At 43.6% G+C, this 27,573-nt stretch overlaps 1 protein-coding gene across 3 annotated transcripts in view; it reads right to left on the bottom strand.

Moving 5' to 3' along the window:
* IQGAP2 (IQ motif containing GTPase activating protein 2) overlaps window positions 1–27,573 on the bottom strand; it is a 511,872-nt gene that overhangs the window by 22,057 nt on the left and 462,242 nt on the right. For all 3 annotated transcript variants that reach the window (XM_033929310.1, XM_033929312.1, XM_033929311.1), the window contains 3 exons: window positions 11,609–11,711; window positions 7,515–7,656; window positions 4,966–5,053 (listed from right to left, as the gene is read on the bottom strand). In XM_033929310.1, coding sequence (XP_033785201.1) covers window positions 4,966–5,053; window positions 7,515–7,656; window positions 11,609–11,711 — 333 coding nt within the window. The remainder of the gene's footprint in view (window positions 1–4,965; window positions 5,054–7,514; window positions 7,657–11,608; window positions 11,712–27,573) is intronic.

Here is a 27,573-nt window from a genome sequence, read left to right as displayed (position 1 = left end):
AGAATCCCTACTTTGTCATTGAGATATCCATGATTAATCTTAATGGATAGACATACATATAAATTGGCATTTAGACATATTTATTGCACACATCGAAATTCAATTTTAAAAGCTGGGATATATGTGTCTAAAATACAAAATGTGCATACAGCAAGAGGGCATGATTTGGGCATGTTTTGGATGGGACCAGGGCAGGTCTAGAAAATTAGTATTCCTCTTTTCAGAAAGGGAATACAGGTTTATGTCCAGACTGAAATTGGGATTTAGATCTGTTACCTAGAACACAGTCCTTCAACCGCCGGTCCGCAGAAAATTCCTGCCGGTCCGCGCAGGACCGGCGAGATCAACTTCTTCAATTTCCTGCTGGTCTGCGCAGGACCGGCAAGATCGAGGAGCTGTCGTTCGTGCAGGGCTGGAGAGATAATAGGGAGCCTCACACTGTGCTTTCTCCCCTCCCAGTGGCTCTCCTTACAAACGCAGCGATTCAAAAAGGAAGCCTTGGAGCTTTTGCTGAGTCGGGCCGCCTATGATGATGCAACTTCCGCTTTCCTCAGAGGCGGTGCGACCCAACAAAGGACCCGAGGCTGCCTTACTGAATTGCAGCGCTGGCAAGTAAGGAGAGTTGCTGGGAGGGGAGAAAGCTGATGGGCATGGTGAAAAAAAAAGGGACAGCTGTTACTGGACCTGGAGAGGGAGGAGAGATGCTGCTGGGAGGGGAGGAGGGAAAGGAGTCTGGGAAGCTGCTGGGCAAGGGGAAAAAGGGACAGCTGCTACTGGACCTGGAGAGGGAGAAGGAGAGATGCTGCTGGGAGGGGAGGAGGGAAAGGGAAGAGAGTTACTGCTGGACAGGGGGAGGAGGGAAGGGAGAAGAAAAAAGGAAGGAAACAGCTTGCAGGGAGATTAGAGGAGGGGAAGGGGAGAGACATGAATGAGATGGGAAGGGGGACAGCAGAGAAATTGAGAGGGACAAAGATGCTTGATCTGGTGTAGGAGAGATAAAAATGAAGAGAGCAGTGAAGCTGGAGTGAATCGTGTAAAAAGGAGAGAGGGGCATAGGCTGGATGGAAAGGGGAGGGGGCATAGAAAGAAGACAAATACCATATGGAAGGGGGAGAGGTCAGACAGTAGATGGAAGGGGCAGATGCTGGATTGAAGAGACAGAGAGAGCAGACGCTGGAAGGAAGAGAGTGAAAAGAAGATGAAAGCAGAAACCAGAGACAACAAAAGGTAGAAACAAATAATTTTATTTCTATTTTGTGATTAGAATATATCAGATTTGAAATATATATCCTGCTAGAGCTGGTGTTAGACATAACTGGGGCCTGCAAAGTCCAGGCAGTGGCTTAGGGCTCTCTCTGACCAGTGGGGCAGTTGCCCTAGTTGCACTCCCCTAACCCTATTCCTGCTATGTGTGATTGCAGTATTCTGTTAGCATGATATTTCTGTGTAGCATTCTGTAATAATTTGGCTTATTCAGTTTTCTTGATAGTAGAGGGGATATATGTGAAGGGGAGGGGAGACAGGGGTTTTGTTGATACTTGCTCTGTATTATTTGTATTTATAAAAAGACAATTGTACAGAATATTGTTTCTTTTTATACTTTAATAAAATACATTCAGTATAAAATCATAACTGAGGCTTGTGAGGATGGGATCAGATGGTTTGCGAGGACCGAGCTCGCGGAGACGGGGCAGAAACGGGGTTTTAAAATTTCAGTCCTAGTAGTTTGCCGGTCCACAAAATAATTTTTTTTTCCCACCGGTCCATAGGTGTAAAAAGGTCGAAGAACACTGACCTCGAACATCTAGGGCTAGATTCTTAAAAATTTGCATTAAAAAGCGATGAGCTGCTGTTGCAACCATTATTGTAGTGATTTAGAAAAAGCAAGTAATTCTCCAAAAAACACTCCTGCAGTTGAGGTTGGCGGGGAGTAGCAAAGATTCAGTAAATTTGCATGTGCCCATCGCTGGTGATAGCGATGGGCACATATGCAGAATAAATGAAAAAAAAAAATAAAAATAAATAAAAAATAAATAAATTGAGCCGCTGAAATCAAGCAATCTCCCACCTGACACCCTCCCCAGCAGCGAGAGAGATGACTACTCCCTACCACCACCAAGCGACGCCTCCCTGATACCTCCCGGCAGTAGGAGAGATGCCCACTTTCTCCCAATGCCAAGCAACACCCCCCCAACAGCAGGAGAGATGCCCACTCTCTCCCGCTGCCAACCAACACACCTCCTCAACACGCCCCAGGCAACAGGAGAATTGCTCCCCCGACAAACCCCTGTGCCTCCAATGACCCCCCACCCCTCCCCCTTACCTTACTTACAATGGCTGGCTGGTGGGATGCCTACTCCCTCTGGCCAGCAGGCCCACCTCTTAGAAATGCGAGGGGCCTGAGGCTTTGACCAGGCCAGGTTGTTTAGGGCTCCTCCTATGAGGAACCTTAGGCGTCTGGGCCAATCAGAGCTTTAGGCCCCTCCCCGGAGGTTCATCAGAGGCATGGAGGGTGTGGGCATCTCTCCAACTGCTGGGGGGTGCCTGAGGTCCTTTGCTTGGCAGCGGAAATGGGCATCTTTCCAGCTGCTGGAGAGTATCAGGGGAGTGGGTATCTCTCCCGCTATGGGGAGGGGGGGGGGGTGTTAGCAGTGTCAGGTGATTGTGCGACATAGCTGGAAAAAGTGAGCATCTCTCCTGCCAATAAATTTGGGATTTTTTTATTATTTTAATTTGCATTGGGGGGGGGGGGTTTCTGAGTTGTCAAACTCTACTTTCCTGTCAGTGCCTGAGCCAATCAGTGCTCAGGCATTAATCAGACAGTAAGGAAACAACAGCTCAGACCTGTCAGCAAATGTGACATAATGAGGTTAGAGACTCCCTCAGCGATTATAGAGAATTGCTTGGAGTGTTCATTTTAATATTAATGACTACTACATTGTACTACGTTGTACTACATTTTCATGGAATTCGGAGATTGCTAGAGTACTCAGAAAAGACCTCGGTAAGCCATTTTGATAATCCACCGCTAAAATATATGCACACTAAACTGGCCGGAACCGATTTAGTGAGCACGTTAAAGGCAGATTTTAGTTTTGAGAATCTGTCTCTTAGTTTTCAGACACATACTCATTTTGAACATGCTTCATTAGAGGGATTAAGAGAGGTCACCCCCTTAATCTCCCTGTGATTTATGTTTCCTGTCCCCCACCCAACACAAAAGCAAAGCGGGCAAGGGATACCAGACTCTGCAATAGCTTTAGAAAAGACACCTGCATGTTTCTACAATTGCCGACATAAATGTTTATGTAAATGTATATGCATTGCCAACATAAATGTATGGTGGCACATACATGTTTCTTTGTCAGTGTTAACCCTGTTGATATTTTATATGTTTATGGTTATAAAATGGATGTTTTTGCCACATAACACTGATGCATAAGTATCCATTCACAAAGTATTTTAGAACAGTCTCTATGGAACTCCACACATCCTGACCTGGACTTCTCAATTCTGATTTGTACATCCTTTCTAAAATTTGCTTTCATTTGTGAGCCATTTGCTCTACTTGAAACTTTCCTGGCTTCAGGCTTTAGGTCTAGGCCAGTGGTCTCAAACTCGCAGCCTGCCAGGTACTATTTTGAGGCCCTCGGTATGTTTATCATAATCACAAAAGTAAAATAAATCAGTTTTTTGATCAAATGTCTCTTTAGCTATAAATTACAATATTATTATTAAGACTTAGACAAAAGGAAAGATTTATAAACGATAAAGAGTTTTGCCTTATGCAAAATTGTCATTTCTTTAATAAGACATTAACTATTTTTTATGAGGCCCTCCAAGTACTTACAAATCCAAATTGCAAAGGGTTTGAGTTTGAGACCACTGGTCTAGGCATATCCTTTTACCCTACTGGCATCTCTAGTGGCGTAGTAAAGAAGGGGGGGCAGACCGCCCTGGGTGCTGTCTTGGTGAGAGTGCCGTCACCTGTCTGTCCCTCCCCCACCTCTTTAAATTTTCACCAGCGCAAGCAAATTCTACAGCCTGCTGTTTGTACCTACCTGTCTCCCCTCTGAAATCACTTCTGGGTCGTGGGGCCAGGAAGTGACATCAGAGGGAAAGCCACCGCCAGCACAAGCAGCAAGCTGGAGATGCTGCTCACACTGAATATTTAAAGAGGTATGGGGGAAGCGAAGGCGCGAGTGTGGCATGGGGGAAGAGGAAGGAGCCGGGGGGGCGGAGAGGAAGGCACCACTTCCCCAGGTGTCTCCTACCCTAGCTACGCCACTGGTCACCTCCACAAAGATGCAAGTTTTCATGAGTATCTGTTGCTTCCCTCCCTCTAAGGATAAAAAAAATCTCCATCTTTGGTTCAGTAAACAAGCCACTCTACAGCCTCTTTTTCACTCTCTTTCCCTGGAATTCACATCATCTTTTCATCAGTCAATTAATCAACTTCCAGTCATGGTTAGTCAATTCAACCAGTCAGCAACTATTTCACTGTTCTGACTGTTCATGCTTGTATTTAATGCGAATCAGTACTTTACCCTGGGTTTCAACTATCTACAGTAAGCTGCTTCTTTTCTTATTTGTGATAAACTGTTGGAAATTAAAAACGTGAGGATTTTCTTTGGATGCTGAGTTGGTTCATCTTGCTGCTTACTATTTGCATCAGAGTATGCATTACAAGAACAGTACAACAGTTAGTTCCAAGAAGCAGCATTTGAGGAAACAGCGGGTGTGCTGTGGTGGTTTGAAACCCATGCAGGCAGCACTCTGATACACAAAGTAGAGTTGAAGAGGAAATTCAGAGAACAAAAACAGCTGGTGGGGCGGAGGGAATAAAGATACAAACAAAAATCATTTGGACAAAGTAATGATGCCTTGGGAATATGATCAAGAAAATAAAGCAAAAGTACTAAGAAACTAGCAGGATGCTGATAAGCAGTATAAAGTGAGACTCACCTGTTGTACAGATGCTGGCGTCTCCAGGATTTCTGAAAGCGTTTCACCACCTTGTGTTCGAATTACATCCACGATAAGCTTTTTTGTCCTTAATAAGGTATACAAATATCTTGATTATAAGCATGTTGCAACAAAATTGTATCTGCACTGCACGGCATAACTATACTTTTTGATCATGTAAATTTATGTCCAAAACTGATTTTTGAACAGATTCTGTTAAATATACTATCTCAGCAAAAATATGAACAAGCAAGCAACTTAATGACAACTGCAGAAGCAGTTTAATAAATATTAATCTTAACAATGATCTCTCTTAATTGTAAGGAGATTTTAAAGATGGCCATTATATATAAATAAAAACAACCTACTACTACTAATTATTTCTATAGCATTACCAGACGTATGCTGTACTGTACAGAGTCCACAAACAACCACACACAATCCCTCTTAAGGGATGCTTTTTAAATTCAAAGATTGTCAAGATGTGCCCCTATCTTCCATAGCCATAGCTACCATGGTTCTAAGGGCACATTAGCATTTATCGCTTGCTAAATCGGCTAGCGCACCTTATTAAAAGACCCTCTTAGTTTGGTATTTCAATAACTTTTTGGTACACATGAACTATTACAATCCTTGAAGGATTACAATAATAAAAATCAGAATAAAAAAATCCCTTCAGAACAGAAAATTTCAAGTTCTAATACAGTTGATTACAGTTATTTATAACAGAAATTTTTAGGCTGCCAACTTCCACATATAATTTATATGTAACAAAATTAAGATCCTTTTATGAGAATCCTGTATTTTAAAGATAAGAAAGTGGTTACTAAAACATGACAGCAACACACTGCAAAAAATAATCTGAATTCTTATGGCTGCCTCAGATTACCACATGTGGTAAAAGGGGTAATGACTTGCCATCAAATTGGAAAGAATTTGAAACAGAATTGCTACACTTTCCTAAAAGTCCTGAAAAAAAATAACCTAACCACATAGCGGTTTCATACATATATATATATTTTAACTAGTCTACATGTAATGTATTGACTGATTTTTATACAGCTTTTTTCATAGACAAACTATCAATGGACAACTGTTGCTGCCCTTTAGCTGAACAATGCTTCTAATATCCTGTTACATAACCTAGAGAAAGATCATCAGATACATTTTCAGAAAATTATATAAGAACATAAGACTAGCCTTACTGGGTCAGACCAATGGTCCATCTAGCCCAGTATCCCGTCTTCATGGAGGCCAATCCAAGTCACAAGTACCTGGCAAAAACCCAAATAGTAGCAACATTCCATGTTACCGATCTAGGGCAAGCAGACTATGGACATTTCCTCCAGGAACTTGTCCAAACCTTTTTTAAAACCAGCTATATCAACCGCTCTTACTATAAGAACGTAAGAATAGCCTTACTTATTTCTTCAAAAGAGAAGAAATAAAAGCAAACTTATAAGTAGTGAACTTAATAAAGCCACGATTTTTTTTTTTTGGGGGGGGAGGGGGAGAGAGGGGTGGATCAAGAAAAGGAAATAAGGAGCCAGAACATTCCTCCAACAAAAGAAAAACCACAACAGGTCAGGCATACTGACACATTATAACTTCGTTAGTGAGGCAAAAACCATTTAAGAAGAAGGAAATGCCTGGATTCCTGAGAGACACAACTGCCCTGAAGCCCTGGCTGTGAGGAACCTCCACAGATGTTTTAAATCTAATGCCACAAAACTATTCCCAAATATTGCAAAACATTTATAAGTGCAGGGAAACTGTAGAAACAAGTTGCTCCTATGGCCCAATACTTGCAGACACTTACCCAAAAAGGATTTACACCTTATCTGTAAGGCCCAAGAGATGTCAGGAAAAATAGGAATTTTTTCAACTAAGAAAATATTTCTAAAGCAAAAATAGTCTCAGAATCAAGGGGCCTAGATAGACAGCTGTTGGGTTCAGCCTGGAACAGGGGGTGAGGAGGAAAGGGGGATATGAGAAGTGGATTAAAGGGGGACAAGAGATTTGGGTTTTTGGGGTAGGTGAAGGAGGATAATAAGGATACTTTTAGGTGTTTGGGGGGAGGGTGTTGTTTACTTTACAAATTGTTACATATATATATATATATATATATATATATATATACCACAGATGTTTTTCTAGTTGACATTGGCATTTTCATATTAACAAAGATTATTTCTACATAAAGCATTTTGTATAGATAAGCATTTTGTATAGAACCAGCATCATATGCATTCATACTAAGCAAATAATCCCTCTGCTTAACAAGGGACTGTGAATAAGTCTGCCATCACTTGTAAATGACAGTACCGCTGTGCTATCCACAACTCCCAAATTAAGACCGTGTACATAGTAGCTCTGACAAAATGCCAGATTACAATTGATTTTCTCCTTATAGCAACCTTTACCCTCTTCCCTCACTAGCTAAAGAGCAGAAGAAATCAATGTGAATGCATAAATTGCTACTTTATCCAGCTGCTTTTTGTTAAAATTAAAAAAGAATAGTTGAACAGTGAAATATGAAAAAAACCTACTTTATCATAAGACTCTTGACATCTTTATCTTCACCTTCCCGTAGCTCGAATTTGCTGGTCAGTGAAAGAGAAATTTCAGTCTTTGCCAGCTGACTCAGTGTGTTCTCTCTGTTGGGATCATTAGGATCAAGGGCTCCTTCTCCTACATAACAGGAGAAGCATGTACTAAGTTCAGTGACTCATAGCAAGCTAGCAGTAAAACAGACAGACTTCAGGGGAGGGAATAAAAAGCATGAAAATAAACCCAGCACTTAATTTTTCACAATGCACATCTCTACAATCTTCATGAACATATGGTTCACATATTATGGCAGACAATTACAAAACAAAATCAAGCAAAACTGCTCAGGACTACAGCAGGGGACAGCAAGTAGGGAATTCAAGGTATGTCATAGCCTGCCACTGAACCCCAGACTGGAATGTCAACCGAGGTAATTGCATTCAGGCCTTACAGATGTGTACATAACAGGAGAAGCATGTACTAAGTTCAGTGACTCATAGCAAGCTAGCAGTAAAACAGACAGACTTCAGGGGAGGGAATAAAAAGCATGAAAATAAACCCAGCACTTAATTTTTCACAATGCACATCTCTACAATCTTCATGAACATATGGTTCACATATTATGGCAGACAATTACAAAACAAAATCAAGCAAAACTGCTCAGGACTACAGCAGGGGACAGCAAGTAGGGAATTCAAGGTATGTCATAGCCTGCCACTGAACCCCAGACTGGAATGTCAACTGAGGTAATTGCATTCAGGCCTTACAGATGTGTGCGTACAACCCTTTACCAGGACAGAAACGTCGGAAATCACGCCCATGAACATTGCCACCTCGAGCCAGTGGGCTAGGCCTATCCTCAGGCAAACGAGGCACTTTAGAATCAGTGAGAGTCTGAACCAACCTGTCCAGGTCCTCACCAAACAAGAAAGAACCTTTAAAAGGAAACTTTGTCAACTTAGCTTTGGACGCAGAATCTGCCGACCAAGCGCAAAGCCACAAGGTATGGCGTGCTGCCACTCCAAAGGCCAAGGACTTGGCAGAAGCTCACAAGAGGTCATTCATGGCATTTGAAAGAAAAGAAGCACCCAATTTAATTTTGGCAACTTCTTGCTTTAACAAGTCCTAATTCTCAGATTTACTGTCAAGCACATGCTGGGCCCAACGAAAACACGCTCGAGCCACCAGCCCACCACACATCGCCGCCTGGACCGACAGAGCTGTCGCATTAAAACTCTGTTTAAGGAGGGACTCCAACTTACGCTCCTCCGGGTCCTTCAAGGCTGCACCGCCCTCAACAGGCACAGTATGCTGCTTAGAGATGGCTAAGACCACTGCGTCCACAACGGGCGACTTCAGAGTATCCCTATCCCCTTCAGGAACGGGATACAGGTGGGCCATGGAGCGCGCAAAACGAAAAAGGACTTCCAGCACCTGCCACTGAGTGAGCATAATATCCAATATCCTGATACATAGGAAAAGAGCGGGAAGCACAGCGGATCCCCTTAAGCAAGGGGTCCACCGTATGTGGGGGCTCTGACATTTTGTCCTCAAAGTGCAAAACCAAGGAGACTTGAAGAATTAACTCATGAAACTCTTCCCGCTGAAAAATACACAGCACAGATGCATCTTTGCCAGCTGGGGGGTGCTCGAACCCCTCGATGGCAGAATCTGACCCCCCAAGAGGATCCTGGAATTCTCCCCAAGAGTCCAAGTCCTCCTCAATTACCTCATGCTCCTCTGGGTAAAATTCCTCATCCCAAGAGACCCTCGGGCGTTTGGATGAGAGAGGAGTAGAGGGGGGCAAAATCATCGCTGTTTGGGGTCGCACCTGGGAAGACATTGAGGGCAAACCCCCCCCAAGACCCCCAGAGTGGACACAACTTCCTGCTGCCAGCACATAAGCTTTACAAAGTGCTAACATAAATTCAGGGGGAAAGACCCCCGGCGGCCTCAAGGGATATCCTGCCCCTGCAGGGGACCCTGCCATACCTTGCCTCTGTATTTCCAGAACAGGGAGAAAGTCACCTGAGGTAACTGAGATGAAGGTGGAGGTTCCTGCCGAAATTGGAGCTCCTGCGGCCTGCCGTGTCTGAAAAGCCTGGGACTTTCCTGACGCTGAGGCCGAGGAACTGACCGATGCGAAAAGGGAATCCCCAGCCGTTCCGGTGGCAAGGGAATCCTTTTCTCCCTGACTGTCGACAGCTGGGGAACCCTCCACAGGGCGTCGGGGGAAGCCCGGGCTTCCCTGCGATTTGAATCCACTGCTCCGGCCTGCACAACGCTTGCAAAGGCCGGTCACGAGTATCTTGCGTCTGGAGCACAATGAGCACTTTTTCCCTTTAAAAGTGCTCACTGTGCTGAAAACCGCCCTAGGTGCAGAAAAAAAGTGCTGGTTAGATGAGGAGTACAGTAAAAAGGCAGTTTTAAAGGGAAATTAGCTCTTTAGATCGGCACACCTTAGGATTTTTGCTTTTTTTACAGAACAGACTCCACAGCTCTCATAGCTGGACGGCTGACCAACCAGGGGGCCAGGCCGCCGGCTAAGGCACCTCTACAAAAATACAGGGAGGTGGAAGAAGGTGGGGGGAGGAACCCAGCACGAGACTTACCGAGTTTGATACCCCTGAGGTCGAATGGACCCCCAAACAGGACCCGTTCAAGCTCTATCCGGCACAAAAAGGGGAACCAGGAGTCCAAAAACAAAGTTCCAACAGTTCTAAGAGGGGAGCCGAATTAGCCGAATTAACCTGCTACCAGAGACTGAGGAAGACTGGATTAGTAGAGGGGAAGCTATACTGATATACAAGTTTGATCTCAGTCCCATCCGTAAGAAACTATACCATCTACCAGGCGATACAGAAAGGTTGACTTGAATATAAATCGAGGTTAGAAATTTGGGTTATCATGGTGAGCCAATCTATAAAGACTGCTCAACCTCCCTCCCCATCAGCTATCTCGTAAGTTACTAAACATAATAAAAATATTTGTGATGCATATTTCTCAAAGCTAACATATTCATAAGGCCCCTTCATAGGAAAATGCAACTACAAGCACCCACAAACTTTAAATTGTACAGACATTGGTGTCTCTAGGATTTCTGCAAGCGTCTCATCATTTTGTGTGTGAATTACTTCCACGATAAGCTTTTTTTCCCTAATAAGGTATCTAAATATCCTGATTATAAGCATGTTGCAAAAAAATTATATCTGCACTGCACAGCATAACTGTATATTTTGCCCACGATGCTATAGGCTATGCTGGTCTTGATCCCGCCACTCAAAAACCGGAAGTAACTTCAGAGGGGGCAGGATCGAGACTGGCAGAGCCTATAGCGATGTAGGCAAGAATGAAGGCATCACAGCTTCTGTCTTCATTATTGTCAGCCTGTTCAGCGGGACCAGGACTGAAGGCAGGGCTCATGGCAATAAGTATATACTGTTGGCTCTTCACTATCCCTTTCCTCCTGGCGGTTGGCAAACAGAATGGACAACCGCTGTGGCCGCTGGTGGGAGGTCAGCTGCCTGTCTCACATGTTGGAACTGTCCCTAACCTGCGAATCTAGCCCTTACAGGTATGTTAAAAAAATGTTCTTTTAAACTGGTTACACAAATAATATAAATGAAGACCCCAATTTTGGGCCTCCTTCCCCATCTGCAATAGAAAAAAAATCTGTCTAGGAAAATAAAAGTACAAGAAAAACAGTACAAGTGACATTATTATTCCTAAGATATTATATAAGGGGGGAATCAAGTTGAATGTTTACTATTTTTGATGCTATAGTTAAAGTTAGCTTTCTGACTGCCCCCGTACAAACTTATTTGTATATAAATAAAATCCTCATTTTATAAAACATCGAATGAGAAAAATCTGTTTATGTGAACAGGGAAAGGAATGGGCATTCTAAAAAAACAACCATCACCCTATTTACATGTACAACAGTATAGCAAATTTACTTTAATATCCCATGTGACCCCAAACCACAAATACTATAATTCAAGGACATTTACACACAGATTCAAAATGTATTTGTAAAATTATTTTAAATGGTCACATAAGGACATGGTAAATGAAAAAGAAGCTGTAGTTGTACCAAGAAAAGACTCCACGTCAGGGACGGCTCTCAGTCCCTCCAGCAGTTCATGTAGGACGTCATTGTGGTCAGGTGAAATGACATCCTGATGTTCTAAGAGAAGCTGTAAGGAAAACAAAAACTGATATAAGTAGACAAACGTGAAAGATGACAAGCAGCAAAAAATTCATTCCAGGAAAACTAGCAGCGTCTCTATGGGGTTTTCCCTCCAGAACATCAGTTATTAATGCAAACTGTTGATATTTTTTGAAGGCTGATATACAAAGCACTGGAATATACAAAACATCTCTCATACAGCTTAAGAAAATTCATTTCTTCCTCTAGTTTAAAATTTCATGCCACCAGTCAAAACTTTTAATTTTTATTGAAAAATTGAAAATTTTTATTGAAAAATTTTCATATTCCAAAAGAAGGCAGTTAATATGATATGAAAATATAGCAATCAGCAAAACAATGATTACCATCCAAAAGGGTGGTTAAAGTACAATTTCAAGGGCTACAGGTTTAATAGATCATCTTCATTATTATATAAATTACATTGGTAGCCTGCACAGGCAAGGATAATTTGCTCTGTATTTAAAATTTTGAACAGGCTGGCAGATTTTTTTTTTGTGCTTTTTCCAGATATTTTCATATAGGTGGCATTAGAGTTCAACAGTTTATCTACTGGGATAAGAATTAATTAATTTTTCATTATTCTCTTAAAATAGCATTATTTAGGAAATTTTGTTCACAATTTATCTTTGGATCTATATTGGTATATTTGTATTTTAGAATTTTTTAAATTAATTGTCAACTATTAATCTGTATTAGTTGAATTGTATTTTTTGGTTTTTATGTTTGTTTGTTTTTGTATTTCTGTTATTTAAGGGCTCCTTTTACAAAGCTGCGGTAGAGGTTTTTAGTACAGGCTAGCAAGGTAAATGCTCCGACGCTCATAGGAATTCTATGAGCACCACCCATGGTAAAAACTTGTATTGTGGCTTTGTAAAAGCCGGCATAAATTTGACAAGCATGTTTTATTTCATATAGCCAAATAAGTCATTGTATTACATTAAATTTTAAACTAAATTAAAAAAATAAATGTCAAGTGCCACTGAGAAAGTTTCACAGAATCGCCAGATATACTGTAGATGCCTAATATGGTGAGACAAACATTTGATCACAGCTGAGATTCTTAAACCAGGAATTAAGGTTATTACTGTTAAGTTTCAGCACCAATACATAAAACAGTACCTCAGGGCAAAAATATAAGGAACTGAAGACAGAAAATACAGGTAATCTCAATACATTTGGCAGTTTGTGGATATCATGAAAAGTGCATATAGATTTACATATTTGGACTCCAGCAGGAATATGACAGCATGCAGGGAGGCCCTCTAGACACAACCCCAAGCTCAGGGAAGGAGATGAGATTTGTGTGGCAGCAAGGCTGAGGCGGGGCCACATGTCTTTTTTTTTTTACTTCAACAAATATGGTAACCCTAGATTGGAGGCAGCATATGTGCAATGCTGCTGCTGGTGAGGATCGACAGAAAACCACTTTTAAGGTAGAGGATGGGGTGCAGTAATGTTGAATTGTGGACAGGGGAAAGATGTCAGATTGCACTGAGGACAGGGACTGGGAGTGGAGGATCGCAGAATTGGTGCTTGGAAGAGTCAAAATACTGCAATGTGATTAACTTATTTATTTTATATTTATTCCAAAATAAGCATTACACATAATAAAGGAAAATAAAAAGTCCACATTAGGGGAGGTGATTAACATTTTAAGTCACAATTATTTTTTTTAATTACAATTTTTACAATTTTGATTAATAATTAATGTATTAACTGCAGAGTTAACTGCTATTAAAAATGCAGCCCTAATTTAAAATGAGGCGTTTTTTTCCAACACTCATCATACTACATGCTATACTTTACAGCAGGGGTGCCCAATAGGTCGATCGCGATCAACTGGTAAATCGCCAGGGCAAGGTGAGTCGATCAGACTCACTTTGCCTTGGCAATCTACCGGGCCGATCAGCCTTCCTCTCCCCAACGTTAATTCTGCCGTCGGAGAGGAAAATCGGGCCAGCCAATCGCTGCCTAGGTGGGCGGAACTTCCTCTCCGACGGCAGAATTGACGTCGGGGAGAGGAATGCTGGTCAGCCCGCAGGGAAGCAGAGAGAACTTGGTGCGGCGGCAGTGGCAGCTTTGGGGCCTGTTACCTGGTGGCGGTGGCTTGGGGGCCTGTTCCCCGATAGTGGTAGCAGTGGCTTGGTGGAGGGTAGGGAGAAAGAAAGAAAGGGGGCAGGCAGGGAGACAGAAGGAAAGAAGGGAAACAGAAAAAAAGAAAGGGGGCATGAAGAGAGAAAAAAAAGAAAGTGAGGCAGGGAGAAAGAAAGGGCAGGGAGAGAGGAAGAAAAAGTTGGGGGAGGGAATGACGTTTGGAGGCTGAAAGAAGGGAAGAAAGATTGGATGCACAATCGGAAGAAGAAAGTGCAACCAGACTCATGAAATCACCAAACAAGGTAGGAAAAATGATTTTATTTTCAGTTTAGTGATCAAAATGTGTCTGAATTTATATCTGCTGTCTATATTTTGCACTATGGCCTCCCTTTTACTAAACCACAATAGCGTTTTTTAGCGCAGGGAGCCTATGAGTGTCGAGAGAAGCGCGGGGCATTCAGCGCAGCTCCCTGCGCTAAAAACTGCTATTGTGGTTTAGTAAAAAGGGAGGGGGTATATTTGTCTATTTTTGTATGGTTGTTACTGAGGTGGCAGGTTATAGAGTCATCTGCCTTGACCTCTTTGAAAAAAACCCGGAATAGGAATGATAATTAACATTTTCTCAGCGTACAGTGTGCTTTGTGTTTTTTTAAAATTTTATTGTTGGTAGATCATTTTGACTTGGTCATTTTAAAAGTAGCTCGCAAGCCCAAAAAGTGTGGGCACCCCTGCTTTACAGTGAAAAAATGTTTATTCAGGAGCCAAGGATATATGCAACGCCACACAATGAAATGCAACAATTGTAAATGTCCCAAGTCAATATTTGATGAAATATGTTTGGCAGCAATTATAGATGTATGTCTTTAGGGATAGGTCCTCACCAAGTAAACACTTCAGATTATTTGCAGTCTCCTTTACAAAGCTGTTCAAGTTCTGACATGTTTCTGATGGACAGCAATCTTTAATCATTACACAGACTTTCAGTTGGAGCTCTGATTAGGTCAATTCAAAGACATTTACTTTTTTTGTCATCATGCTGAAAGGTGAACTTTACCAGTTTCATCCTACTTGCAAATACCTCAAGTACTTATCTGCACAATTGACAAGTGCCTAAATTCCTTCTAGTGAGAAACAGGAAGTTACTACCACTGTACTTCACAGCAGGGATAGTGTTCCTATGTCCTATATTGGATTATATCAAAACAGGACAAAAAAATGTATATTTTAGTTTCGACAAATCACAACACTGACAACTCACAACTCTCTCCTAAATATTTTGCATACCTTCAATAGGAGAAGGTGCGCTTCCAGATTTGTGAACTACTTGAAATATCACTGTCACATATTAGCTCCTCCCTTCAGCCTCTCTGTCACTCCTTGCTTGACAGCCGTTACCTTTGGAGGCATCTTGCTTGCGCTTTTTGTTAGTGCTGGTTTCTTCAGAAGGGGCTTGGTTAGTTCCTGAAACCAATGCTTGGTTGAACCTGCTATGAAGTTTACCACGGATTAAATAACTTCTGACATCTGAGCGCTAATGGATGAATTATCTTGAGAAGCTAAGTACTTTTTTGATTTGAACCATCTGTGGAGGAGGCTGTCCCCGTTCTTGTTCTCTCACTGCCTAAAAATAGTGTGCTTATTTGCGCCATAAACTTATTTGATTTTTTAAAGTGTTTTTTTACTATTTATTTACATTAATGGTAGCACACCAATGTACCTGATGATGGTGTGCAGTAGTTAAGTGAGCTATTTGCTCTCTTGTTCTGCTTAAGACTAAGCGCTTGAGTTGCACTTGTTGCTTACTCTCTAGCTTATCTCCCCACACTGAGGGTATGTTTCACCAATTATTTATAATTACTTATATGGTTTATGGAGCAATTGCTGGTCTTGTGAGGTGTTACAAGTTCGGTCGATTGGCATTGCTGCTTGTTTTTGTGTCTTTCAAGTACCTGGGCACAGCATTTTTTTGAGGTACTTTGTTGACATATATTTTAGGCAGTCTTAGCTTGGAAGTCTGTAGCTCTTTCAAAGCTGCATCAAGAGTCTTGATGTTCACATAAACAATCAAAATCACTACTGTGGTTTGCTGACAAATGCTACATCTGCTTATTAGACTCTGGCATTAACACTGCAACAGCACTTAGGATTGATTCCGATTGTTTATGTGATAACATCGAGACTCCTGATGCAGGCCTGAGGGACGAAACATATAGGTGTCGAATCACTTTGAGCAGTTTCATCTGTTCACCACCAATGTTTTCGCTGTGTGATTTTCATCTTATGAAGGTGGTTCTCCTGTTGTGCGACTGCCTCTTTCAAAGCTGCCATCAGCCTCTTGGTTGCCTACCTAATCAGACAAGATTATTTTGCTCAGTCTTCTAGTACGGATGGACAGCATGATCTAGGCAGGTCTTGATAGTGCCATACAACTTCCACTTAAAAATTACATGTTCCAAGGAACATTTAATGACTTTGCATGTTTTTATACCTATTCTGTGACACATGCCTTCTCACAACTTTGTTCCAGAGCTATTTTCTCAGCTTTTTAACATTCATGGCTGGGTCTCTGCTTTGAAATATACTATCCAGCACAATGAACCAACAAGAATCAGTCCATTTTAACACAGGTAGGGCCCATGTGTGCTTTTAAAGGTGACTTGTTATACCAGAGCTTAAAAGGATTTCTGGAACATGTTTTTCAAGTTTCTGTTGTGGGGTAAGATGCATGGATAAATGAAATATATACTGTTTTGATATAGTTTAATTCAAGGCAAATAAAAGTGAACATTTTAAAAGGCGTAAAACCCCTACAGCCACTATTAGCACCATGTTAGTTCTGATGCATAATTTATACAGAACCCCCCTCCTATACAGAGTTCTGCAAAAGGACTAGGAGGCCACAGTGCTGGTGGCTTGCATGGTTCCCTCACTCTGTGCTGATCAAGGCAAGAGGCAGCAGCTAGCAACTTAACTTCAGACTATATCCTTCTCCTGTCCCACTCTGGGATGACTATTCATTTTAACCATGTGAAAAACCTTAAAACTAAGTACAGAAAAACCTTAGATTGCAAGTAACTTGATATGCAAGTGTTTTGCAAGACAAGCAAAACATTTTATTAAATTTTATGATTAAATCTGTTTATTAGTTTTGAGTGCATAATAATAACAACCAAACACAGTCAGTAAGCACCAACAAAGTCCCCCCCCCATGGGAACAGTTACACTATAATCCAGCAAACCAGTATGTCAGTTCAAAAGTCTGCTGCGAACCATTGGCGTTAAAGTAGAGCAAAAGGGTAACCAACACTTGAGGTACAATGCACCACGCCTGGAGTTCATGTCCGTAATGTCCAATCGTTCACACCCTGCAAGTTGGATCATCTGGGTCCGCCAATGCGAAACAGTAGGTGTGTGAGGTGAGAGCCAGCGCTGAAGAATAGTTTTGATGCCCATCAAGATGGCCTTTCGAACAAACTCAGCTGCTCCAGGTCGAATCGGTTGCAAAGACAACTTCAAAGTGAAGAGAAAAGTATTCGTAGGTATCCATGTACAGTCCCAGAAAGCTGCAATAGATAGGCAAAGACGTTTCCAAAAGGCCCGAATACCGGGACACAACCAAAACATATGTCCTAAGGACGCTCTAGGGGTCGCACACTTAGAGCAAGCATCAGAAGTACAAATGTGGGCATGAAATGCTCTAACAGGAGCAAAATAAGCCCGAACTACAAATTTATAATAACGTTCCCGTTCAGTCACGGCAACCAAGGATTTTGTCCCTTGTAAGATGCTTCTCTTTACCATATCCGCAGAAATGGAAAACTGTAAGTCTGCTGACCACTTGTCGGCCAGGGTCGTATAATCCAACTCTCCAGCCAGCTCCTGCAAAGAACGATGATGAAAGCGCAAGGGAATGCGCACCTGAGCAGTAAGACTTAAGGTTTCAGACAATTTTTCCTGGACATCCTCACGTAAAGCTAAACCAGGAAGCGAATGAACATAGTGTTGCAATTGTCCATAAGAAAACCAATCCCCAGCTGCCAAGGCAGAGGAATCACATAGCGTTTGAAAAGGCTGGAGAGTACCATCAGGTTGGAGGACATGAAATAAATAGTGCATGCCCCTCCCCGGCCATCTGGGATAAGCGTCTAGGCCCATACCAGGGAGAAAGTCTCCATTGCCAGTAATTGGTAAGCATGGTGTCACATCAAACCGAAGAGTCAATTGAGAGCAGATCTGTTTCCAAATTTTCCATAGAGGAAGGAGAAATAAATCCCCATGTAATTGTTTCCGGGGGGGCATGCACTTCACATGGAGCAAGTAACTAAAATGATAAAGAGAAAAAGAGCTGCATTCCACCCCTGTAGCAGAGAAATAAGATGTAGCACAGAACCAATCATTCAAGTGCCTAAGCTGACAAGCCACATTAAATCTACCTATGTGTAACAGTCCAAGACCCCCCTGAGTTGTAGGTAAAAATAAAGAGTGTAAGGAAATACGAGACCTCCCGCCACCCCATAAAAAAGAACGGAGAGAACGATGATGCTGTCGCAAATGACATCTCTGTAAAAGAATAGGTAAAGTTTGGAAAAGATAGAGCCACTGCGGGACCATCATCATATTATATAAGGCGATTTTCCCCAGAAGAGATAGCGGATAGGAATGCCAAGCTCGCAGTCGGCGTTCTGCGCCTGTCAACATAGGAAGGACATTGATAGAGTAAAGCGTAGTCAGGTCCCTAGGTATAAGAACACCTAAGTATCGAATCGAAGAATCAGCCCACACCAAGGGAAAGGGACCCCTCCAAGTTTCGCGAACAGAAAGTTGTAAAGGGAGCACTAAAGACTTCTGCTTATTTAAAGTCAACCCTGAAAACAAATGAAATTCGTCAAAGAGATCCATAGCTCTTGATAGAGAACGGTGTGGATGAGCTAGGGTAAGCAATAAATCATCTGCAAAGGCCAGAACACGTAATTGTGAAGAGCCCTCAGGTAGTCCAAACAGTTCATCATCCCGTTGGATCGTACGCAACAGGGGTTCTAGATAGAGAAGGAAAAGCAACGGGGAGAGAGGGCAACCCTGACGAGTTCCTCGGCCCACAGCAAAAGAATCGGTCAGAATCCCATTAACCAAGACAGAGGCTGTCGGTGCTGCATATAGTGCATGTAAAGCAGAACCAAACCAACCCCCCAAACCTACATAGTCTAAAACCTGGAAAAGATACGGCCAACGGACTTGGTCAAAAGCCTTGGCTGCATCCAGACTCGCCAAGAGACCAAACGTAGAAGTCGCCTGTGCTCTGGATACAGCCAATAGCACCCTACGAACGTTGACCACAGAGTGTCGGCCCTGTACAAATCCCACCTGCGCCGGGGATATAACATGAGGCAGCAGAGGGGTCAACCGATCCGCCAGCAAACGAGCCAATATTTTCAAATCAACATTGATAAGTGAAATGGGACGATAAGAATCAAGTTCGTCTCGCGATTTGCTCGGTTTCGGCAATAGAGTGATGGTGGCAGAATTAGCATGTAAAGGAAACTCTCCCCGTTCCAGCGCCCTAGTAAAATATCCTAATAAGGGTCCACACACCTGCAAAGAGAGCATCTTATAAAATTCTGAGGAAAACCCGTCGGGGCCCGGAGCTGTACACGAACGCAAATGTTTAATCGCTTTCTGAAGTTCCGTGCCCCGAAAGGGTCCACTCAAAACAGACCGTTGCAGATCCGTGAACTTAGGCATACCTGCGTCCTCTAGATAGTCAAGAATATCAGGACCACAATGAGGTCCTGGACTGGCATAAAAAGTGGAGAAATGTTGGTAAAAGGCATCTGCTATATCTGCTGTCTTGGTAGTATAAGCGCCATTTGGTAGCCGGATTTTTGAAATATAACGATCATCTTGCCAGTTCTTAGTCAAGGTAGCTAACATTTTTCCCGTTCGATTGCCATACCGATAGAATCGATATTTTCTGTAAAAAAGTGATCGTTTGGTACGGTCATGCAATAAAGCGTTAAGGGCTACCTGAGCCGCATGAAGTTCCTCCCGCAATATACGAGTAGGGTGGCGAAGATACTGAGCTTTCAAGTGTGAGTATTGTTTTTCTAGCCGAAGAATACCAGAGGAGATACGTTTACGACGAGCGGCAACGTACGAAATAATGTCCCCCCGAAGGACTGCCTTGGCCGTCTCCCAAAAAAGGTCAGGAGTAGATTGATGTTGACCATTGGTAATCAGTAAGTCATCCCAGCGAGTACTAAGATAAGCTATAAAGTCAGGGTCATCTTGCAAGTAAGAAGGAAAGCGCCACCGAAAAGATCCGAAGGGAGGAACACCCCAGGCCACATCAATCCACACCGGACAATGATCAGATACTTCTAGGGGCCCAATGGTAGCCTCAGAGACACGAGAGAAAAGATGTTCTGAGACCAAAAGATAATCTAAGCGAGAAAAGGACCCATGCGCTCTGGACTGGTGAGTATAGTCCCTCTCAAAAGGATGGAGAAGACGCCATGGATCGACCAAACCCAGAGACTTACACAGAAACGACACTCCCTTAGTGGAAGCAGTGGCCGGTGAGGGCGAAACAGTAGAGCGATCCAGAGAGGGATCCAACACTTGATTGAGGTCCCCAGCTACAATAAGAGGAAAGGAAGAGTCCAAGAGGCCCAACGAAATTAAAGTAGCAAAATAAGTAGAAGAATAGAAATTAGGCCCATAAGTAATCAGTAGTCGAAAGTCCATACCCTGTAAGGATACATGCAACAATAAGTTTCTACCCTGGGAATCCTGATGACAGACTGAGACAGCACATTTCAGACCCTTACGAATCAGCAAGCAAACCCCAGCCCTTTTACCAGAAGAGGATGCATAAAGCACAGAGCCAACCCAGCCCCTCTGCAGTTTTTTATGTTCCTCAATAGTCAATTTAGTTTCCTGCAAGCACGCTAAGTCAGCGCGATGATGTTTCAACTGTTTAAGCAGCTTAGAACGTTTCACCGGGGATGTAATCCCAGACACGTTCCAGGACACAATACGGAGTGTGCTATCACCCAGGATCCATTAACCTAGTCAATATACAGCAAGCAGTAATCAAAATGTACACCCAGGTGCCCAGCCTCACCCAAGTGTTATCCATATGGTACCCTAGAGTACGCCCAGCTAGTGACAGTGGAACTAGCAGTAGTAACATAAGACAAAGAACCGATAGTGGCAAGAAAATAGCAGTAGCCAGTAAGGAGGTCCTGTAGACTGTTCCCATCCAAACAGCAACCCCTCCCCCCCATTCCCCAAATAACCCACACAGCATATTCCGAGGAATATGCTCGAGGACCGTGAAGACACCTCACGGTGCCCCGATCCACCCAAGCCCAAGAAACAGTGAAGTGTAAACTGAACCTCAACACAATAAACAGTAGCTAGAAAGGGTCAGCAGAGAGCACCCTGGCCCTAAACGGCCAAACAAGTACTTATAGAGTCAAGGTGGGTCCGCAGGAGAGCCAAGATGTTGATTGATGTAATCTGCTGCTTCTGTGGACACAGAGAAGGAGTGCCACGCTCCATCATGCTGGATCTTTAGTAGAGCAGGGTACACAAAAAGAAATCGCTGTTTGAGCTCCACCAATTTCGTACAGAGCGGATAGAAGGCCTTGCGCCGCTCAGTAAGGGCCGATGAGTAGTCTTGACTGAGACGTATGACAGAGCCCCTTAGTTTAAGAGAGTCCTTCCGGGCCCGGGATTGCCTCAATACGTCCATCTTGTGCCGATAGTTAAGAAATTTTGCAATGACCACACGTGGTCTAGATTCACGAGTAGGTCGCACGCCCAAACGATGGGCCCGCTCCAGGCAAAGAGATCCAGGTACCACAGCATCAGGGAACTCCAGCTCGAGCCAACCCTCCAACTCAGCCAACAGGCGGGCATCAGAGATTGTCTCGGGCACGCCCAGAAATCGTAAGTTATTTCGACGTGACCGGTTCTCCAGATCATCCAATTTATCAGCCTGCGCCTGTACCGTTTCTTGTAGGGCCGCTAAGTCCAGCTCATGGGAGTTCACAGTGTCTTCTGCGGCTGATACCCTTTGTTCCAGCTCAGTAGTGCGTGTCGCTGTATCTGTAAAAAGTTGCTCCAGGCGATTCATTTGTGATGTAATGGTGTCCAATTGCGGCCCCATCACCTGGGCTACAGCCTTTTTGATGTCTTCTATGGCTGTGTCTGCAAGCACAGACACAGCCGCGATCGGTGCCGCCGCCATTTTGGCCTCGCCGGATTTCGGCCGCGCCGGTGTTTTGCGGGCGGAGGGAGGGCGAGTCGGGTCTTGTGATCGGGTCAAGTACCTTTCCATGTGATCCCGATCGTGCGCGCTGCTGACTGGGGCGGCCAGGATGCCGCGGATCAGTTTAAAAGTTCTGTTTTGTGGATCGGGGCCCCGGAGCTGCACGGGAACGCGTCCTCAGCAGCTCATAGCGTCACGTGACCCCCTTATTAAATTTTAACTTGATATACAAGCAAGGTCTTGCAATACAAGTACATACAGTATACACACGTCACATCATCAGCACAACTGAGCTGATGGTTCTCTCTGACACTGCAAGAGTGTAGTGACTGTTGTAAACAAGAAAAGTCTTGTGATACGAGTACATACAATATACACGCGTCACATCATCACAACTGAGCCAATGGTTCTTCTCTCTATGACGCTGCCGGAATGTAGTGACTGTTCTAAATGAGCGAGGTCTTGCAATACAAGTACGTACAGTATTTTGTATTAAAGTTTTTGGGTTTGTGGAACGAATTGTCTGAGTTTCCATTATTTTTTATGGGGAAATTCGATATGATATATGAGTGTTTTGGATTACAAGCACGTTTTTGGAACAAATTATGCTTGTAAACCAAGGTTTTACTGTAGTTCAAACTAGCAATCAGACATTGGGCAGCAGAGAATGAGACAACATGGTCTGGTATCGCCTCCTCTTGCTGCCTTATCAGTGTGATGACCCTCGGCACAATGTTTACTGGGGTTTGTCAAGAGAGAGCTCCAGGCTAGGAAGACTTTTTCCTTTAAATTTTTAATTTCATTACCATCCTATATAGCCCAAGATAAACAGGAACCAGTGCTTGTGCAAGGTGAGTTTCAGGTCGTTCAACAACATACGAGGAGATGCTGAAAAGTTCTCAGTCCAACCAACGAAGTTGGGGTAGTCTCCATCGAAGTCTATATACTTAGTCCAGCAATTTTGCACTTGTTTAGTTCCATATTTTTCTGATGGAAAAAAAAAAGTGGAAAATCACTGGACTAAGTTTACAGCCCTCATTGGAGACTGCCCCAACTTTGCTGGGCCGAGAACCTTTCAGCAGCTCCTTGTACTTACACCAACTACAAGAAAAAGATTGAGAAGAATTTTCTAAAACTGAAAGTCACACTTCAGATCATTCCTTGAGGAATTTCTTTTTCATCTTTGTCTATTTTAAGAGGAGTTTGCAAAGAAACAGAGGTGAGATCATTTTACTTAATTCCTCTGATCTCACTTTAAAGCCCTACCCTGTGCTGTTTTATAGTCTTGATTAGGGAAGTATAACTCCTTAAAAACTGCATTGGCCTAACCCAGGTGCACAAGCCAATCTACACTTCATTCACAACCTGGCACTTAGTCTTATTTTAGTCTGTTCCCTCCATAAAAGTTCATCTTTGGCTTCTCCCTTAAGTCTTCAAATATCTTGTTGCAATTAAGGAAAAAAGAAAAAAAAGGTCTGGAAATGTGTGCTGATGGGATGGGAGTAAAGTGGCCTAGTGGTTAGGGCTAGTACAGCCTCAGCATCCCAAGGTTGCAAGTTCAAGCCTAGTGCTGCTCCTTGTGACCTTGGGCAAGTCATTTAACACTCCATTGGCCCAGGTACATTAGTCAGATTGTGAGCCCACCGGGACAGATAGGGAGAAATACTTGAGTACCTGAATGTAAACCACTTAGGTTATAAGTGGTGCATAAATACTAAACAAAATGAATAAAAGCTTGAGGACAGAATATACTGGAGGTCTTGCTAGTAGGCAGTAGAACTGGGGGGAGCAGAAAGAGGAAATGAAAGCTGGTGACAGACAGGAGAAAGAACTAGGTGGCAGCAACAGACAGTTAGTTGGGAAGTATCTTCTATGGAGAAGAGGCAAAGAAAGCTGGGAGTTGAAGACCAACCCTAGGGAGGTAGGTATTATAGCGAAGCTAAGAAGAGAGACCCCCAATGCTCAAAGATCCAGCATGAAAGCCAACAGCATAAACCTTAAAATGCATAACAGTGTAGAAACCTAGCTCTCTGATGCTCAAAGCAAATGGTATTCAAATTCTATGCACACTAGATAAACCAATTGCAAGGGTAAGGAATGTGCCTGGTGCATGTGCAGAAAAGTTTCAAGGTAATCACAGCTCTTTTGTGCATGTCGTCCAGGCAAAACCGGAAGGGCAAGCTCACATCGGCACTGTTCTTCTGCACTTAAAATTTTTGAAAGGTTCATATTTAAGCACAGAAAGACAAGCACCAATGTGTGCTTTCACTGTCACTCTGACTTGCATACCTGTTTTTCTCACTATCAGAGCTTAGAGGGGATGTGACTTGATGCACTGCCTTTTTGTGTTAAAACCAACACAGTTTACAAATTATAGGCAGTCCTAGGTTTAAGAACGCTTGACTTATGTCGAACTCATTTATGAACCAGGGTACTGCCTCTCCTTTCCTGTGCCAAAGCACCCCTTCTTCCTTCCTGTCCAAACGCAACCCTCCTCCTCCCTTCTGTGTCCCAATGCGCCCCTTATCGTCATTATATGTCCCAAATTCGTGCCTCCCATGGGTGTTTACCTCCTCTGGCTGGCTCCTTCCTCCTAGCCGCACTTTTCTTGGCAAAGCCACAAGTGGCAGCTCCTGCATGCGGTACCCTGGTCTTTGCAAAGCTGCAATTGGTGGCTCGTGCATGCGGTCTGCTGATCCAAAAGCCTTCCCTTTCACACAGACAGAGGGACCACATGCAGGAGCCGTCGATTGTGGCTTTGCCAAGAAAAGTGCGACTGGGAGGAGGGAGCTGGTTAGAGGAGGTAAACACCTGCGGGTGGCACGAATTTGGGATGTGGAATGGAGGGGGGACGATGAGGGGCGGGTTGGGACATGGAAGGGAGGAGGAGGGTCGCATTGGGACAGGAAGGGAGGAAGAGGGATTGCATTGGCATCAGAAGGGAGAAGCAGGGTCGCATTAGGATACAGAAGGAAGGGAGGGAGCACAAATTTTGGACAAAGAATGGAAGGAAGGAGGAAAGGAGGGAGGAAGCATGAACTTTGGAGATAGGATGGAACAATGAAGGGAGTCAGAAAGAGATGCTGAGATGGGGGATGGAATAGAAAGGGAGAATTTTGGGGCATGTGTGAGAGTGAGAGGGAAAACGTGTACATGGGGAAATGAAGAAAGAAGTGAATTATTGGAGGAAGGGATAAAGAAATATTGGACATGGTGGTGGAAGAAGTATGAGGTACAGCTGCATGGGGAAGAAAGAGATGAGAGGGAGAAATGTTGGATGTAGTAGTGTTGAGGGAACAGTGGGACTGATGAACAAAAATAAGTATAAACCTCCTATCTTTTCTGTCTATTTAATCTACAGTACTTTATTTTGAGGATTGTTTCTTTAATGTTTTTATAGACTGTGTACTATACAGGATCAGAGTTAAATACAAATTCAACTTAAGAACAGTTTAAAAAACGGAGCTCCAAGGACTTCCTGTATCTGGAGCAATGGAGGGCTAAGTGAGTTGCCCATAGTAAGTTGTAGAGGGAATTGAACTTGGTTCACTAAGTTCTCTGGCTGCTACACTAATCATTAGGCTACTCCTCCACTCCTGCATGGCTGCACAGGCTTCCTATGGCTTCCAAAACATCACAAAATCAGCAGTTTTAATGTCAGAAATTATCTCCTTAATATCTTCAACGCCACCTTCAAGCTGGCAGTAAGTTTTTAGGATTAAAGCAGCATTTTTTTCCTGTTCTGTTATTTGAACAGGGAAGGAATACCAAGTACAGTAGAGTGTCAGTTAACCCGGTCTCAGTTAACCAGGACTCACACAGCTGGCAAAAAAAATTGCCGGTGTAAAAAAAAAAAAAAAAAAAAATCCCTCCGAAGCAACAGCACCAGCATCCTGAGCCGCAAATCCTTCCTCCTTCCCTCCCTCAAGCAGCTACGAACCCTCCTCCTTCCCACCCCAAAGCACCAGTGTGGCAGCGGTCCTGAGCCACAAAGCCATTCCCTCAAGCCCCGAAGTAACAGATGGAGGCGGTGGGTCCTGAACTCCCTCACCCCTTCTCTCTCTTCCTTACCCAAAAGCACAGCAGTCAGCAGGAGGCAGCCTCAAAACAGGCAGCTTGTGGCCAGCCCCAGCAGTGCTTTTCCTCTGATCACTTTCGACAAATCAGAGGAAAGGCCCTGCTAGGGCTGGCCACAAGCTGCCTGTTTTGAGGCTGCCTTCTGTTGACTGCTGCACTTTGAGTAAGGAAGAGAGAGGGAGGGAACGAGCAAAGGGGGGTCACAGCTCAGAACTGCCGCCTGCTTCTGCCACTTTAGAGCTTGAGGGAGGGAGGGAGGGAGGAGGGCTTTGCTGCTCAGGACCACTGCTGCATTGGTGCTTTGGAGGGGTAGGGGGGAATTGAGAGTGTGTTAGACAAGGTTTCTAATAACCTCTCAATTAACCAGAAAAAGTTATTTGGTATCCACCAATCTCCGTGGGTACCAGATAACTGAGATTTTACTGTAACATCATTAACATCAATTTCAATATACAGTAGCCTTTCAGTTATCCGGCATTTATGGGGATTGGTGGATGCCAAATAACTGTAGTTTCTGGTTGCTTGAGAATTACTGTGAAAATAGTTTTGTCTCCCTTCCCACTTCACTATCATTCCGGCCAGCCCTGGCAAGGCCTTTCCTTTGCAGTATTGGAAATGATGCAGCAGAGGAAAGGTCCTGCTGGGGCAGCCTGTTTACGGCGCTGCCTCTGCTCACCGACTGCCGCTACTGCTTCGGGTGAGGGATGGAGAGAAGGGGGGATTGTCAGGACTGGCTCTGCTGCTTTGAGTAAGTAGGGGGGGGTTTCTCAGGACTAGCTGCCTTCTGCTTCAGGAATTGGAGGGAGGGAGATTTGTGGCTGCTGCAGATGATTCGGGGGAGGGGTGTTGTTGGGTCAAGAGCACGACTTTGAAGGTTGTCTGAGGAGGGCGGAACACACTTTTTTTACCAGCAATTTTTTTTTGCTGGTTGGTTGAATACCAGTTAACTGGAGAGTGTGGTGTAGTGGTTAGAGCTACAGCCGCAGCACCCTGAGGTTGTGGGTTCAAACCCCGCACTGCTCCTTGTGACCCTGGGCAAGTCACTTAATCCTCCACTGCCCCAGGTACATTAGATAGATTGTGAGCCCACCGGGACAGATAGGGAAAATGCTTGAAGTACCTGAATGTAAACCATTTAAAAAAAAAAACAAAAAAACTCTGATTCTACTGTATTTAAATTTGCAGCCACCTATGCTGGAGACCTCTGAGCATTCTGTACATAGTAACAAGCATGCTATTCCAGTGCTAACCACCTTTAGCAACAGCGTTTAGGAGGAGTTTGAAAAGAAACAGTGTTAGGATTTGAGCATTGGCCCCAGAGAGGGAAATAGACAAATAGATCCAAGAAGAGTGCAGCTTGGTACATGAGATTGCTATGGAGAGTCCTATACTAAACAAAGAAAAA

This window comes from Geotrypetes seraphini, chromosome 1, assembly GCF_902459505.1.
Source record: "Geotrypetes seraphini chromosome 1, aGeoSer1.1, whole genome shotgun sequence".
Taxonomy (NCBI): Eukaryota; Metazoa; Chordata; class Amphibia; order Gymnophiona; family Dermophiidae; genus Geotrypetes; species Geotrypetes seraphini.
Note: the sequence above shows the minus strand (reverse complement) of the source record. Positions and strands in the feature narration are given on the sequence as shown.